The following is a 15,269-nucleotide window of genomic DNA, read 5'->3' as shown; positions in this document are numbered from 1 at the left end:
GACCGCTGGACATGACTGGCCAGGAGCTGGGGAGAGCCCCTCTTGGGGAGTGTTCACCCCCCCCCAAGCCAGCCACTGGCACCCGCTCAGACCCCTTAACGCATGAGCATGTCGGGCTCGATCCTGCTACGTGCCCCCAACTCCCCTCGGCTTCGGGGGCGGCTGATGGTGCTCAGCACCCGGCCGGATCTGGCCCTCGCTGAACTCCAGCCTGGCCCTGCCGGGGGGGGGGGGGGGGGGACCCAGAGAGCGAGCGAGCCCCGAGCCACCCGGGCCCCCAGCCCTTTGGTGCTGCCCGGTGGTTGCAGTGCAGAGCCGGGGAAGCTGCCGAACGCACAGGGCAAGGAAGAGGGCTGCAGGCCAGGACACCTGGGTTCTGCAGGGAGGGGGGTCTGTGCGTTGGGAACAGGAGGGGCCGGGCCTCCAGGGCCGGAGAGCGATTCTGTAATTTGCTCCAGTCTCTGAGACTGACAGGGGGGAGCTGTTACTATGGTGATGCACATGGGCTGGATGGAGGCGAACACACAGAGCCAGCCAAGCCCCCCCGTCAGTGGTGCTGATGCTGCGCGTGGCTCGAATCCTAATGGGTCCCTCCAGGGCAGAGCCAACGGGGGGCTGGGGGCAGGGCTTAATTTGCGCCAAGGCTGAGCCCTGGGCACCTATAGGCCTGGCGGCTCCGAGCCCCGGGCACCTCTGGGTTTGGCGGCTCCGAGCCCCGCGCACCTCCGGGCTTGCTGCATCAGTTATGAATGTAAAAAAATTGCTTGTGTTGCAGCGTCTCTTTCGTTACACATTAAGCCCTGGCAGGGGGGGCTCACTGGGCATTTCCAGAGGGGCGCAGGGTGGGGTTCTTTGACGCGTGAATTCCCGGTGCTGGGGACAGGGTAATTACAACCTCCCTGCAGCACCTGCAACCCTTAAGGGCACTGACAGCGTCTCTCCCCCTTCCCTCCAGCCCAGCGTAGGGTCTGTCTAGGAATTATTGCAGCCAGGGCAGCCCTGGGCTAGGGACTGTACAGACACATGACAAAGGCGCCAGAAAGCTCCCACCCCAGGGAACATGCAGCAAGTGGCACTGCGCAGGGGCGCTGGAGCAGTGTGCCCAGTGCGGGGGCTGAGAGCCATTGAACCAAACTGTAACCCCTGGATATGATGGAAACCACTTCCAGCCTTGGGGTGCAGGCGGCAGCCCCCCAGCACCTCTATCTCCAGCACTGTGTGCGCAGGGAGGAGGACAAGGGAGCAGCAGAGAATAGTCAGCACAGTAGTTTTAACCCTATATCTTCTCATCATATACGCTGACAGCTTCCATGCCCCCTTTTGCCTTCCGGCCCGTCCCTAGCTGTAATGTTTGGTGCTGTCAGCCATTGTGGGAAATTAAAATAAAATAAAATAAAAAATGGAGAGAGAGAGAGAGCTTTAAAATTCCCATTTAATCTAACCTTATTGGGAGCATTAGAATGAAGTTAATAGAGTTTTCCATGCCTTTTCCTCATTTGAAGAAAATGTATGTTCCCATTAAGTGCAATTCTAAATAAAGTCTAGTAAGCAGGGGTACGAAAAGTCACAGAGACAGAAGACTATAGTGGTGTTAAAATTTTCTTGAAGAATGCATGTTAACAGCACAATTCTAAATAAAGTTATATAATAATTTGAATTTTTTAGGGATGACAGGATAAAGTCTTTATACATAACATGCATTTGTCATTTTTAAAGAAATATATTTTATGCATTTAGTACATTTCTAAATAGCCATTAAATAACTGGACAAAGTCTTAATGAGAGAGGAATAAAGGAGACAAGTTAATACATATGTAGAATTATGCATTTTTAGAGGAAAAATGTGTTTATGCCATTAGTGCATTTCCAATTAAAGTCATTAAATAATATATACAAAATCTTAGTAACAGCAGAATAAAAAGTGTTAGGACATATATATGTTAACATGCATTTTCCTCAGGTTTTAGAGAATTTTTTTTCATGCAGTTAGTATATTTCTAACTAAAGTAATTAAATAACGGTACAAAGTATTACTGACAGGAATAAAGGAGAAGTATTAATACACATCATGCATCTTAAGAATTTTTTTTTAAATCACAGTTAGTATAACTCTAAATAAAGTTGATCAAACAATTGCAAAAGGTCACATCGTATCAGTCACACAGAGAGGAAAATACAGCCATAGAGTTAGTTACGCTACACAGAGGACAGTTTTTCCACCACCACCTTTAAGTTTCAGACATTACCAAGGAAAAAAGGCAGGAAGAAGAGATAAGTGTCTCACCCCACAGACTGTTACTTGCCAAATGGCAGAAACTGGAAACCTTGTTCCGGGAGCTTCGGACAAAGCACACCTCATTGGCTCAGCCAATCAGAAGGCATTCGTTTACCCCAGGCTGTCCTGCAGAATCACACATCATAGAATATTAAATTGCATCACATTTTCCTGAGTCACTCTGCAGGATTTTTCTAAATCTACTGCCTATAGAAATAGTCACTATAGCATATTAAAATGTAAAATAGAGCTAAAATGCCAGTCACAAGGGGCATGCATGTAGATTCCTTTATTGAACTTTTAACAAAAAAGTTATGTAAATTTAGCAATTAGCCGGATTTGGTTTTATTTCTGGACCAGAAATAAAAATTGCCTCTTTCTACATAACATTTGTCCTTGAAAACTGGCAGAGACCCTAAATGAATACCTGCCTAACTTTTATTACTTCCCTTATTCCATTTACTCAAGATAATGCATTTCTTCATGTTTATTGTAAATTAACACGATTGGCTTTAGCTCGCAGGAGGCTTGTTAATTTTAGCAGAGCTTTGCTTAAATGAATAGCCCACCATGCAAAAGCAACCCCAGCTGAACAAAAACCTGGAAATATAGTTCACATGTTCACCATCTGTAAGGCATGAAGAAAGCTGTAGATTCCAGGGGATAGTATAAAATCCCCTATCATTTACAGAGGGGCTTTACAAAAATTAAAACACAAGCCAAGGCTTTCTAAGGTTTAAAGGACAGGGATAAGAAGGTTGGCATATGCCACCCTCCTCCTCAGCCCCCTTACTTTCTGTTCTGTTTTTTAGTGGTTATCTGAACAAACATGATCCACTCTCCAAAAGGAGCATGTAGATTTATCAAACTTGCAAAACCTACATAAATGTAATAGTTAAACTTATATCTATTAATTTCTGGACCAGGAATAAAATGTCCTGTTCCTACATAATTCCTTTCACATTTGTCTTTCAAAACTGGCAGAGTGACCCTAGCTGAAAGACTCTGTCTAACTTTTATACCAATTTCCCTTATTCCATTTACTCAAAGAAATGTATTTCTGCAGAGCCTTCTATGTTCATCTGAAATTAACTCCCATTGGTTTAAGTTGTAATAGAGGCCTTCTGAGTTTTGTACAGTTTTTGAAGGACAGATAAAGAAATAAAAGTTAGGAAATCATAAAACCCACAGGCACAGCACTAGTCACCCCAGCCCCACTCTGCCCTGCTCCCCAAAACAAATTAAACATACATTCAAGCCAATGTGTATACGATTTTAGGGATCAACCACCATAAACATACATTGAAACTAGTTTTATATAATTTTATGTGTGTCAACCACACATTCATACTTGGTTCCCGCCCCCTCCCCAGCATTACTTTACGCAAAACACAGAGCCTAAAAAAAAAAAAAAAAAAAAAAGAAAGAAATCTAACAGCCTAAAATTGGTTACTACACCCACGTATGAGACAACATGCAGGCCCAGTTTAAACTACTTTATATAAAAAGAGTTGCTTACACTTTTCTCCACACTAATTGTGCCCTTTGTTGTTCTGGAAACCTGTAACTCTTTCAGAAGTTAAAGTCTGGCATGTAGATGAATTAAATTGATTAAACTTGGATTTAATAAGTCAAATAAAAGCAGGAATGGACTACACCTCTACCCCGATATAATGCTGTCCTCGGGAGCCAAAAAAAATCTTCCCTCGTTATAGGTGAAACCGTGTTATATCGAACTTGCTTTGATCCGCCGGACTGCGCAGCCCCGCCCCCCCGGAGCACTGCTTTACCGCGTTATATTCAAATTCGTGTTATATCGGGTCGCGTTATATCGGGGTAGAGGTGTATTAGGGAAATCTATATTTTAGTGTTTGAGGCAGTAGATACAAACAAAATGTTCTTAAAATAGTGTATCAGATGCTTTAGCAGTAAATATTTTGAATTAACAACTTATTTGGCATGTAAACACATGGCCTCCTCCCGAGTGCCCCGTATGGCTGCCCTGCCTCAGTTTCCCTCTTGGGTCCCCAGTAACTCCATGGAAGCTTAGCCTCTCTAGTCCATCAATATAGTTTATTAACAAAATCAGTGCAAAGAGGTTATAACAGGAGCCCACAACAGAGTCCCGATCACCCCAGTGTACATAGTCCTTAAAACCCAGCTTTGTTCTCATCACACCCCACTGTATTCTGCCATCAGTCTTGGATGTGGTATACCTAGACTTTAGTAAGGCATTTGATACGGTCTCGCATGATATTCTTATCGATAAACTAGGCAAATACAACTTAGATGCGGCTGCTAGTAAGGTGGGTGCATAACTGGCTGGATAACCGTACTCAGAGAGTAGTTATTAATGGTTCCCAATCCTGCTGGAAAGGTATAACGATTGGGGTTCCGCAGGGATCTGTTTTGGGACCGGCTCTGTTCAATATCTTCATAAACGACTTAGATATTGGCGTAGAAAGTACGCTTATTAAGTTTGCAGATGATACCAAACTGGGAGGGATTGCAACTGCTTTGGAGGATAGGGTCAAAATTCAAAATGATCTGGACAAATTGGAGAAATGGTCTGAGGTAAACAGGATGAAGTTTAATAAAGACAAATGCAAAGTGCTCCACTTAGGAAGGAACAATCAGTTTCACACATACAGAATGGGAAGAGACTGACTAGGAAGGAGTATGGCAGAAAGGGAGCTAGGGGTTATAGTGGACCACAAGCTAAATATGAGTCAACAGTGTGATGCAGTTGCAAAAAAAGCAAACGTGATTCTGGGATGTATTAACAGGTGTGTTGTGAGCAAGACACGAGAAGTCATTCTTCCGCTCTACTCTGCTCTGGTTAGGCCTCAGCTGGAGTATTGTGTCCAGTTCTGGGCACCGCATTTCAAGAAAGATGTGGAGAAATTGGAGAGGGTCCAGAGAAGAGCAACAAGAATGATTAAAGGTCTAGAGAACATGACCTATGAAGGAAGGCTGAAAGAATTGGGTTTGTTTAGTTTGGAAAAGAGAAGACTGAGAGGGGACATGATAGCAGTTTTCAGGTATCCAAAAGGGTGTCATAAGGAGGAGGAAGAAAACTTGTTCATCTTAGCCTCTAAGGATAGAACAAGAAGCAATGGGCTTAAATTGCATCAAGGGAGGTTTAGGTTGGACATTAGGAAAAAGTTCCTAACTGTCAGGGTGGTTAAACACTGGAATAAATTGCCTAGGGAGGTTGTGGAATCTCCATCTCTGGAGATATTTAAGAGTAGGTTAGATAAATGTCTATCAGGGATGGTCTAGACAGTATTTGGTCCTGCCATGAGGGCAGGGGACTGGACTCGATGACCTCTCGAGGTCCCTTCCAGTCCTAGAATCTATGAATGACTTCAGCCAGAACAGCCAACCCAGCCCTACCTTCCAGGGTGCAACCCCACTCTTCTGTTCAGCCCTGGCTGTCTGATTTGGGGATCACAGCCAGCAAACCCCTCTTGATACTCTCCTTGCCTTCAGCCTTCTCTCAGGAACCACCTTGCTCCTCTCCTGCTCTGGTCCTGTATGACTCCTGTCTGACCTTTTATAGCTGTCCCGCCCTCTTAATTGGCCCAGCTGGGAGCACACGGCCCAGAACAGGAGCGCTGAGCCCAGTTTCAGTTAATGGGCCAGCTACCTTATTCCGTGGCCCATTTAGCAAAATAGAAAAGAGGAATTAAAAACCACACTCCCACGCATACCCTCTCAACCCCGCCCTCAGAGTAACCCAGCCTTTGAAAGGGAACACGTGAAAACAGCTCCTGGGGATAAGAGAGTTGGTCTGGATTTTTAAGGGACATTTTAACGAATGTTTGAAATCTTCATTTAACGAAGCAGTTTTGTAGCCATTCTTTGCTAGTAGTCATGCTTCCACAAGGGTAAACACGGGTCGTACAGAAACTGTCCTCAGCCTCATGAGGCATCATGTTACCTGGCTTCCCAAATTTTCTAATCATTTTTCAGAGGGGCTCAGAAAGAGTACGCACATAATAATGACAAAGGCATCAGAAAGAATGAATATAGCTACTGGGGCAAACCTGCACGATTGGCTATTTTTGAGGCCACGTCTACCCTACATACGGCCTCCGCAATTATCAAATTGCGTGTGCACGTGGCTCCTTGTTTTGGGGGTGCATGTCCTCACCAGGAGCGCTTGTGTCCATTGTACTGTCCATGTGGGAAGGCGCCTGAAAGCTAGTAGCAGTCGACATAAGCAATGCAGCATCTACACTGACACTGTCGAGCTAACGACATCGACCATGTCTCTATGCTGCTCGGGGAGCTGGGGTTGCTAAATCGGCATAGAGAGGCATGTACAGCAGCGGGAGCCCAATTTCAGTGAAGACACTTCTGCAGGTAGGTCGACGCAAGGCAGCTTACGTCGCCCTAACCCGGTAGTGTACCAGGCCGCCCTGAGATGAAAAGACACTGCAACATAACCCAAGACACACACGAGAATAGCAGGGACTAACCATGAAACCGAAAAGGAACAACAGGGGGCCAGCAAAGCCCTCGGTTATACTCTGCAGCCACGCTGGTGCAAAACTTCAAGGAGCAAACTCTCTTGATTTTGTCTGACTGATAAAAAAGGCCTTATCATCCCCCTATGATGGAATCAAATTAAAAGCCGCAGCTGAAGTGGAAGAAGGGTGTGATTTAAGAGATTTGAAGGAAAAGCAGGAGTTGAGCTGTTCAGGAGTACTTTGCAATGGACCAGATGCCTTACCACCCATGTTCCTATCACCTACCCACAAGCCCCGAGGAACAGGGTAACCCTCCAACAAGCATTGGATATAAAAATCATACCAAACTAAATGTGCAAATGTCTCCGCCCTCCTCTCCCCCCCCCCTTTCAGCCCCCTTCCTACTATGACACAAACACCGGATACAGATCTAGAGCCCTCATCCCCCCCAGTTTTCGCTGGGTTGCCCACAGTCTTCCAGTCCTGCTGCTTCAGATCTCATCACACTTCATGGGACAGGGTTATGCTGGATAAAGAACGACAGGCAACAGACAGTGTGTTGCCCTCCTCAGGGGCTGGGTCAATGCCTGCAGAGCCAATGAGAAATCAATCGCCCTTTGAGGTTTGCCGGGCTGAGCCCTTGGAGGAGTGGGGGAATTGGAGAAGTGGTTTGCAGGGGATGAGGCGCATAATCCTTCACTTCGCTCCTTTGTGCTTTTCCTGCAGCAAACGAAGCTGAGCCGGTTTGGTCTGACGAAGCCTCCAAGCGTCCGGCTGGGGCCGAAGCCCAAAGACCGTGTCTTGGTATCTGGGGACACCGACCTGCCCCTTCCAGTTCTCTATAGAGCTGCACCATCTGGAAGCACCTGGGAAGGCAGCGGTGCTGGCTCCGGCCTCCTACCTGCCCGCAGCCATGGAGAACAGCAGCAAGTTCGACAGCCCCACAAACATCTCCCTGGCCAGCAGCGACGCTGTCTTCGACGTGATCGAATACAAAGCCATCTCGGTCTTCCTGGTGCTGGTGATCTGCGGGGTGGGGATTGTGGGCAACATCATGGTGGTGCTGGTGGTCCTCACCACCCGGGAGATGAAGACGCCCACCAACTGCTACCTGGTTAGCCTGGCAGTGGCCGATCTGATGGTCCTGGTGGCTGCTGGCTTGCCCAACATCTCGGACAGCCTGGCGGGGATGTGGATCTATGGGCACGCTGGCTGCCTTGGGATAACCTACTTCCAGTATCTGGGCATCAACGTCTCCTCCTGCTCCATCACGGCCTTCACCGTGGAGAGGTGGGAGAGGACGCGGCCTACCCCTTTGCTCTTGGTGCTGGATTGGCAGCCCTGGGGGCCAGAGCCCTCTGCCCGCAAGGCAGGGCAAGCTTCCCCTAAGCCACTCCCTGCCCCTCACCCTCATGCAGACAGACCCCCTCTAGGGATGTGACAGTAGTTCTGTCTCTGGTGCCTATTCAGTTCTTGGCCTCTCTGGTGAGACACCCTGGAAGGGAGTCAGTTAGCACTAATGTTAACTAGACCCAGTTCACCCCAGCCTCTCAGAGGCTGCTCACCCACCAGTGAGTGGTAGCAACTCTAGTCGTTCCCAGCCCGGGTCAAAGAGGAATCAGTCACTAGACACTGAACGGTGCCCCCGTCCCAATGGCTAGGCTCCTTCTTTGCCCATTGGGACGCATGGGTTTCGTGCGCGCACATCCGACTGCACAGTGCCAGAACGGGCAGGCTGGCGTGAGAGAGAGCATGCACAAGCAGGAGTTAGCACACAAAAGGCCAGACTTCCCCCCTCACCACACCCCCCCCCCCCATGGGGCTGGAGTTAGCCCCACTCCAAATCAGCCTTGCTCTCCTCACATGGCTGCCACGTCCTGGTGAGGAAAGATCAGCGTATAGATCGCTTTTTAATAAGTGCCAAGGAAACCTTCCCCCAGCAGCCCCGTGCTCTACTCATGGCCTTTGTTATTTTGTAGCTGAACGTGATTCAAATGGTGCAGCGGGGCATTTCAGGGAGCTCTTTCCATTGGGCGGAGGGGGCGGGGAAGTCCAGCTGTAAGCCTTTTGTCAAGGCTTCTAAAAATTAATACTGGCCACTCCAGGATTGTATTAAACTCCCAAGGTAACAACTTTTCTCTGACTTTGGTTTGGTAAACGCTGCCACCACCCAAGTGAAAAAACTGCCTCTTGCAAATCCTGGAAAAACTCAATTGGGACGTTTTCTCTGAGGCCCCTCGGCTTTTCCACCCCTCCTTCAGGGAAGCTGAGAAAGAAAACAAACGAGGGAAACCCAGCTGTTACCACCAGCTGACTGAAAAACAGGCACAAACCTTTTCAGACACAAAACCAATCCGGTTTTTAAAAAAGGTTAATTTTATTAAAAAGGAAGAAAGGAAACACATCTGGAAAATCAGGCTATTGCTAGATTTTATAAAGCAACTGAAAAGGAGTTAAACACCAGAAATGGCTCCTTGGGGTCCAGCTTAAGGTTACAAAAGAAAAACAAAAATACCTGAGCTTAGCACAGAGGAATCCACAAGCTAAAATAAAGAAATAAACCTGATCACATCTATCTAAACATTCCCTGTCCCAGTGAATCCTTCTAGGCATGGAAGATAGTTTTTCATACCTGGTTCAAACTTTACACAGCATTCCTGCTGCCCCGTCTCTTCAGCCCAGAGAGAACAACTGAGACACAAAGGCAAAGCTTTTCCCCCCATTTTTAAAAAGTTCTAGACTTCCCATTGGCTCTTTCGGTCAGGTGCTCACTCCCTTTCCTTTACCTGGGGGACTTTGTTAACCCTTTACAGGGTAAAGCAAGCAGAGAACAGCCACCAAGAGGGACTTTATAGCTAACTGGCTGGTTGGGTGTCTATAAAAGGGAGCTACCCCCCCACACACACACTTCATATAGCACACCGTTAATGGCTCCAGCAGCTAAAAGGGATGTCTCTGGTATTTGTATAGCAGGAGTGCCTAGCGGCTCGGCCCTAGATCAGGGGGCCATGGTGCTGGGTGCGCTAACAAAAATACAGAGTAAGAGACAGGTCCCTCCCCCAAAGAGCTTATATTCAAAACAAGGGACTGGAACCGTTGTAGAAGGGGGGGGGGCAAGGCCAAAGGGCCCCCTCCCTTTCCGTGGCTGTCTGCTCCGCCAGCTGCCCCCTCTTCTGGTGCCCACAGCAGCCCCTGGTGGGTGAAAAGTGTAATTGCAGCACCTCCCAGGCAGAATCTATTATTCGGGGGGGGGGGGGAATTCTGCAGTTATGTTTCTTTTGTTAAAAGGGGGGGGGGGGGGGGGGGCATAGCCCCTTGGTCCCCCCACTTCCAGCACCGGTGATGCAAAATAAACAAGACAGGCAAAGGAGCCCTCCAAGTAAACGACTTGCCTGAGGTCTGCCGGCAGAGCCAGGAATCTCCTGACTCCCAGTCCAGCGCCCTGTCTGCTAGCCCATGCTGCCGCTCTAGCTTGTAGTGTTCAAGTCTCTGAGGACCAGTGTGAACGTGCAGGTGGCACCAGCTGAGTCTGCTGTAGAAGGCCTCTGTGTCCCCTTCCTGCCTGCCACGAGTCGTCTCTGCCCCACCCTGCCTGCCTAGCTCTTTCCTCCTGGCCAGTGTCATGGCTCTATCCTTCCTGTCCCCAGGTACATCGCCATTTGCCACCCAATGCGCGCCCACACCATGTGCACGGTATCCCGGGCCAAGCGCATCATTGCCTTCGTTTGGATCTGCACCTCCATCTACTGCATGCTCTGGTTCTTCCTGGTCGACATCAATGTCAGCAAGAGCCAGCATCTGGAGTGTGGCTACAAAGTCTCCCGCAACCTCTACCTGCCCATCTACCTGCTCGACTTTGCCCTCTTCTTTGTCACCCCCTTGTTTGTGGCCACCATGCTCTACGGGCTGATCGGGAGAATCCTCTTCGCCAGCCCCATCCCCGACCAAGCTGAGGCCACCGCTGAGCCCTGGAGAGAGAGGAGCGGGAAGGAGAAGAACGGAGTGGACACACGGGAGAGCAAGCCCAGCAGCCGCTCCAGGACCAGAGGGGTTCTGTCCTCCCGGAAGCAGGTATGGAGATCTCCCCAGTGGCTCTGTGCCCAGCGAGCGTAGCCAGGTTCACAGCAGGGCCTCCTGACCCACGCCTGGTAAATGCTGCCTGGGGAAAACCGCACGGTGTGCATGCAAAATGGAGGCTCTAGCAAACTGTGGGGTGGTGGCCCCCTGGAAAGGTGACCTGAGCATCTTTATTTAAAGAAGGAAGACGCTGCTCAGTACTGCCAGGCTGAGATGGCTGGGAGGCGCCCTCCATGCTGACGGACATGCCCAGCCACCCCGGAGGGTCTAGTTCAGCACAGCAGCCGCAGGAGAGGAGCCGGTCTGGCTGGACTCTCCGGGGGAAGAGCAGCCCTCTGGAGGAGCCCAGCACAAGGCCTCCCAGTCCGGTGCCAGACTCTGCCCTCCTTAAGCCACAGGCATTGGCCTTATGCTGGGCCCTGCACGGCGGGAATTTCCAGCTCCCCAGGCAAAGTGCATGCCCCACACCGCATGCTGAGCCTTGGGGATGAGGGAGGGGGCACATCTCGCTTTACACTGGGGACAGTGATGGACTCTGAGGGGCTGGACATGGGGTGGGGGCAGGTAATGGGGCAAATTCCCAGCAACTGTCCTTTGTCTGACAGCATCCTCCTAATGCCACCATGGCTCAGCCTTCCCCACCCCCATGCCCAGGGACCTGGAGGCAGACAGGCGTGGGTATTAAGCCAGGGGGGACATTACAGGCAGGTGGCCGAGTGTCAGACTGTCGGGGGACCAAAGGGGAAGATGGGAAGTGCTGGGATAAAGGAGGCAGGAGTGGAAACGTGGCATCCCCTGCTCTGGGGAACAGCTGGGTCCTAGTGCAGTAGTCCTCAAACTTTTTACCTCATGCTCCCCCTTACCTCTGTCTGCGCCCCCGCCCCAGAACTGGGCCGGGAGTGGGGCCATGGCTCATGGGGGTGGGGGGAGGGGAGATGCAGACAGAGGTAAGGAGGTCGAGACTGGGGCCAGAGCTGGGGGTAAGGCCGGGAGCGACATGGCCTGGCAGCCGGACCAGCAGCTGGGGCTGGGGCCAGGAGCTGGGTGGCACTCCCTCCCTCCTCACCCATGGGGGCTGGCCTGGGCCCCTCCGTGCCCCCTGGGGGGGCTCGCCCCACAGTTCTGTGGACCTCTGCCCTAGTGACCACAGGACACAGGACCATGGTTTAGTGACCACAGGACCCTTGGTTTAGGACTCTGCCCTCTCTGCCCATCACCCCAGCCTCCCTTGGCATAGGCACGCAGGGTCAAGCCCATGGTGAAGTTAATGACATGACTTGATTTACACTGGTGCCCTGACACACACCCACATCCACCCCACACCCCCTCTGGCCACCACGCACTGAACTGCACTCTGCTCAGAGCCAGTAGACCGGCCAGAAACTTACCTCTGGGCCTGATGCTGCTGCTGTGGCATGGAGGGGGCTGTAAATCTGAGTTGGGACAGCTTCCCAGTAAATCCTGGGTCAAATACCACCGCCTCCAGGGACAGCATGGCCAGTTCCCGGACGGCCCAGTGCAGCCGAGCCAAAGGGCCCAACGAGGCAACTGAACAAATGCTTCTTTTCTGCAGTTAAACTTAGGAGGGAGGTGAGTGTATGTGTGTCTGACAGGCTGGTGTGTGTGTTTGTGTGTGTGTGTGTGTCTGACAGGCCGGGGTGTGTGTGTGTGACAGGCCGGTGTGTGCGTGTGTGTGCGTGCAATGAGCAGGGGACAGGCGGCATGCAAGGGCCAGTTTGAGTTTCTGCTCCTGTTAATAATGCCCAGCTACCCAATTTGTAACCCAGGTGGGCAGGACTAGGGGAGCGGCCAGTGAAATGCTGAGGGTGGCGCCCAGGCAGCAGGCAGGGAGCCGGACCAGGGGCAGGAAGTGTATGCAATGGTCTGTGAAGAGTGGCGGAGACAGGACCCATTAGGTCATTTACTCCTCAAGCACCAGCCCCTGGTCGGAGCACGTCTATCAGCCAGGTCTCTGGCTGCTCCAGTTTGAAATGTTCCGAGCCATAGGGCTCCCATCCCTCCTCGGGGGAGATGGTTCCCTAGGAGATTTCACTGTCACAAAGCTTCCTAAATGTTTCTATCCTCCAGTCACAACTCAGAGTCAGTCTAGTTTCTTGGGCCAATCCCTAATTCAGGGGTAGGCAACCTATGGCACGCGTGCCGAAGCCAGCACGTGAGCTGATTTTCAGTGGCACTCACACTGCCCAGGTCCTGGCCACCGGTCCGGGGGGGGGCTCTGCATTTTAATTTAATTTTAAATGAAGCTTCTTAAACATTGTAAAATCTTTATTTACTTTACATACAACAATAGTTTAGTTATATATTATAGACTTATAGAAAGAGACCTTCTAAAAACGTTAAGATGTATCACTGGCACGCAAAACCTTAAATTAGAATGAATAAATGAAGACTTGGCACACCATTTCTGAAAGGTTGCCGACCCCTGCCCTAATTGGTTCTCCCTCCTGGGTGCTAGCACCCTTCAGAGACGCCTCCATGGCTTTTGCCTTCCCCACCTCCAGGAGGCAGTTAATGGATTTTCCATGCCTGCTAGGGCCCATTTTCCAGTGCCCGGAGCTGCATATTCAGGGGTTGATTTTTAAACGTGCAATTGCCCAAGAAAGTGAGTTGCACATTTGCATGCCTGCTTTGCTGACACAATTGCACAGACAGATCCAGTGACTCCATGCACAAGAGGCTATGAGCATTTGCACGTGCAATTATCTGATGCACATGAGCTACGCACCTAGTGTGCTTAAAAAATCAAGTTACAGGCTCCCAGGTGCCTTGGGGGGAATGAAAGCCCCACGAGCGGCTTTAGCAGCAACTCTGGCTCTGGTGTTTGTTTGACAAACCCCCATGTTTTGCCCTGAGCCTGCTGCTTTTGTCCTTGCCTGCATTGATACAGAGACGCAAAGGGCCCCTGTCAATGACGGGCTGAACCTCGACAGTTCTTCGTCCTCAGCGATGACCAGATCAGTCGAACGCAGGTGACAAAGCAAAGGAGCGGGTGTTTTTCTAACCGTCAATGCTGCAAGCCCAGCCCAGTGACAGAGCACCCGGCTTCACCGTCATCACCCCCAGCCAGAGATGCTGGAGTCACCACCTAGCTAGTGAGTGGCCCCCACCAGACAAGGGCCACTGGGCTCCAGCTCTCATCCTGTGCAGCTGGGACCGAAGGCTGCTTGTCAGTAGCACAGGCAGGTGTCGATTCAGAGGGTGGGGGGAGCAGAGTCAGCTGCCCTGGGTGGTTGCACCTGCGTCCGACGTCTGATCATGAGCCCTGCTTTAAAATCAGCCGGCGATTCCGTGCTAGAGTCCTGAACCTGCCTGGAAGTCCCTGAGCAGTCCTGGGTGCTCAGGGCGGCAGGATCAGGTCTCAGGTCCTCACCTACCAACAATCGGAAAGTGCTAGGGAACGCTGGAGTTTGCAAGGCCTCGGCGGACCCCAGAGGGCTCCTTCCCTATGGGCTACACAAAGCCAGCCCTGCTGGGTCTGTTCTCAACGTGGTCTTCCCCGGCCAGCTCTGGTCCCACAGCATATGGCCTGACATAGCAGGATGCCTGGTGGGGGAAATCACCTCAGATGTTCTCACATACCAACCCTGTGGCTATGTCTAGGGGCCGCCACTGGACAATGTCAGAGCCAGGAATACAGAACAGTCCTTCCTACTAAGAACGTACTGTGGGGAGGGGCTGTCACCACCTCAGCAGAAGACACAGATGTTCCACATAAGAATGGCCAGACTGGCTCAGAGCAATGGTCCATCTAGCCCAGTGTCCTGTCTTCCAACAGTGGCCAGTGCCAGGTGCTTCAGAGGGAATGACCAGAACAGGGCAACAATCGTGTGATGCATCCTCTGTCGTCCAGTCCCAGCTTCTGACAGTCAGAGGCTGGGGAGATGCAGAATATGGCGCTGTGTCCCTGCCCATCCTGGCTAATAGCCATTGATGGCTCTATCCTCCATGAACTTCTCCAGTTCTGTTTCGAACCCCACACGTGGGCTCTGCTCTGCTCTCTCTCCCTCCCCTGTGACGCCACTCAGTATAAATAAGCCATCAGAACTGCTAATGGGGGACGCGCATCTCTGATAACCTAACTGCGGCCGACAGGAAATTATTCGGGCCCGACGCAATGAATAGTGAGTGAATCCAGGCCGGTGTGCCACAGGGATTTAATCATTCTCCGAGATGGAATTGTCTTTCTGGAGCCCATGAATAACATTAGGGCCATGGGAGATGTTGCGAAAAAGGGCTGAAATAAACCGGCACCTCATAGACTTGTTCTAGGGAAGCGGATGATGGGAGGATTTTTACAAATCAGGACACAAATGCACTAGCAAAAGCATGTGTGGGAGAGACGGAGGAGCCCAGGGCTGGGCGAGCAGGGGGCTGTGGGTCAGGACTGAAGGGCACTGGCAAAGCTGTGGGGGGGAGCCCAG

At 50.8% G+C, this 15,269-nt stretch overlaps 1 protein-coding gene across 1 annotated transcript in view; it reads left to right on the top strand.

The window, feature by feature from the left end:
• Window positions 1-7,663: 7,663 nt before the first annotated feature.
• The window catches only part of LOC113409655 (thyrotropin-releasing hormone receptor-like), a 9,989-nt gene continuing 2,383 nt past the window's right edge, over window positions 7,664-15,269 (top strand). Inside the window, exons 1-2 of the mRNA XM_026663813.1 lie at window positions 7,664-8,040; window positions 10,398-10,821. Of these exons, the coding sequence (XP_026519598.1) occupies window positions 7,664-8,040; window positions 10,398-10,821 (801 nt within the window). The remainder of the gene's footprint in view (window positions 8,041-10,397; window positions 10,822-15,269) is intronic.

Source organism: Terrapene carolina, unplaced genomic scaffold (genome assembly GCF_002925995.2).
Source record: "Terrapene carolina triunguis isolate 2854851 unplaced genomic scaffold, T_m_triunguis-2.0 Scaffold33911, whole genome shotgun sequence".
Classification (NCBI taxonomy): Eukaryota; Metazoa; Chordata; order Testudines; family Emydidae; genus Terrapene; species Terrapene triunguis.
The sequence above is the reverse complement of the archived record's forward strand: the minus strand, read 5'-3'. Positions and strand labels throughout refer to the sequence as shown.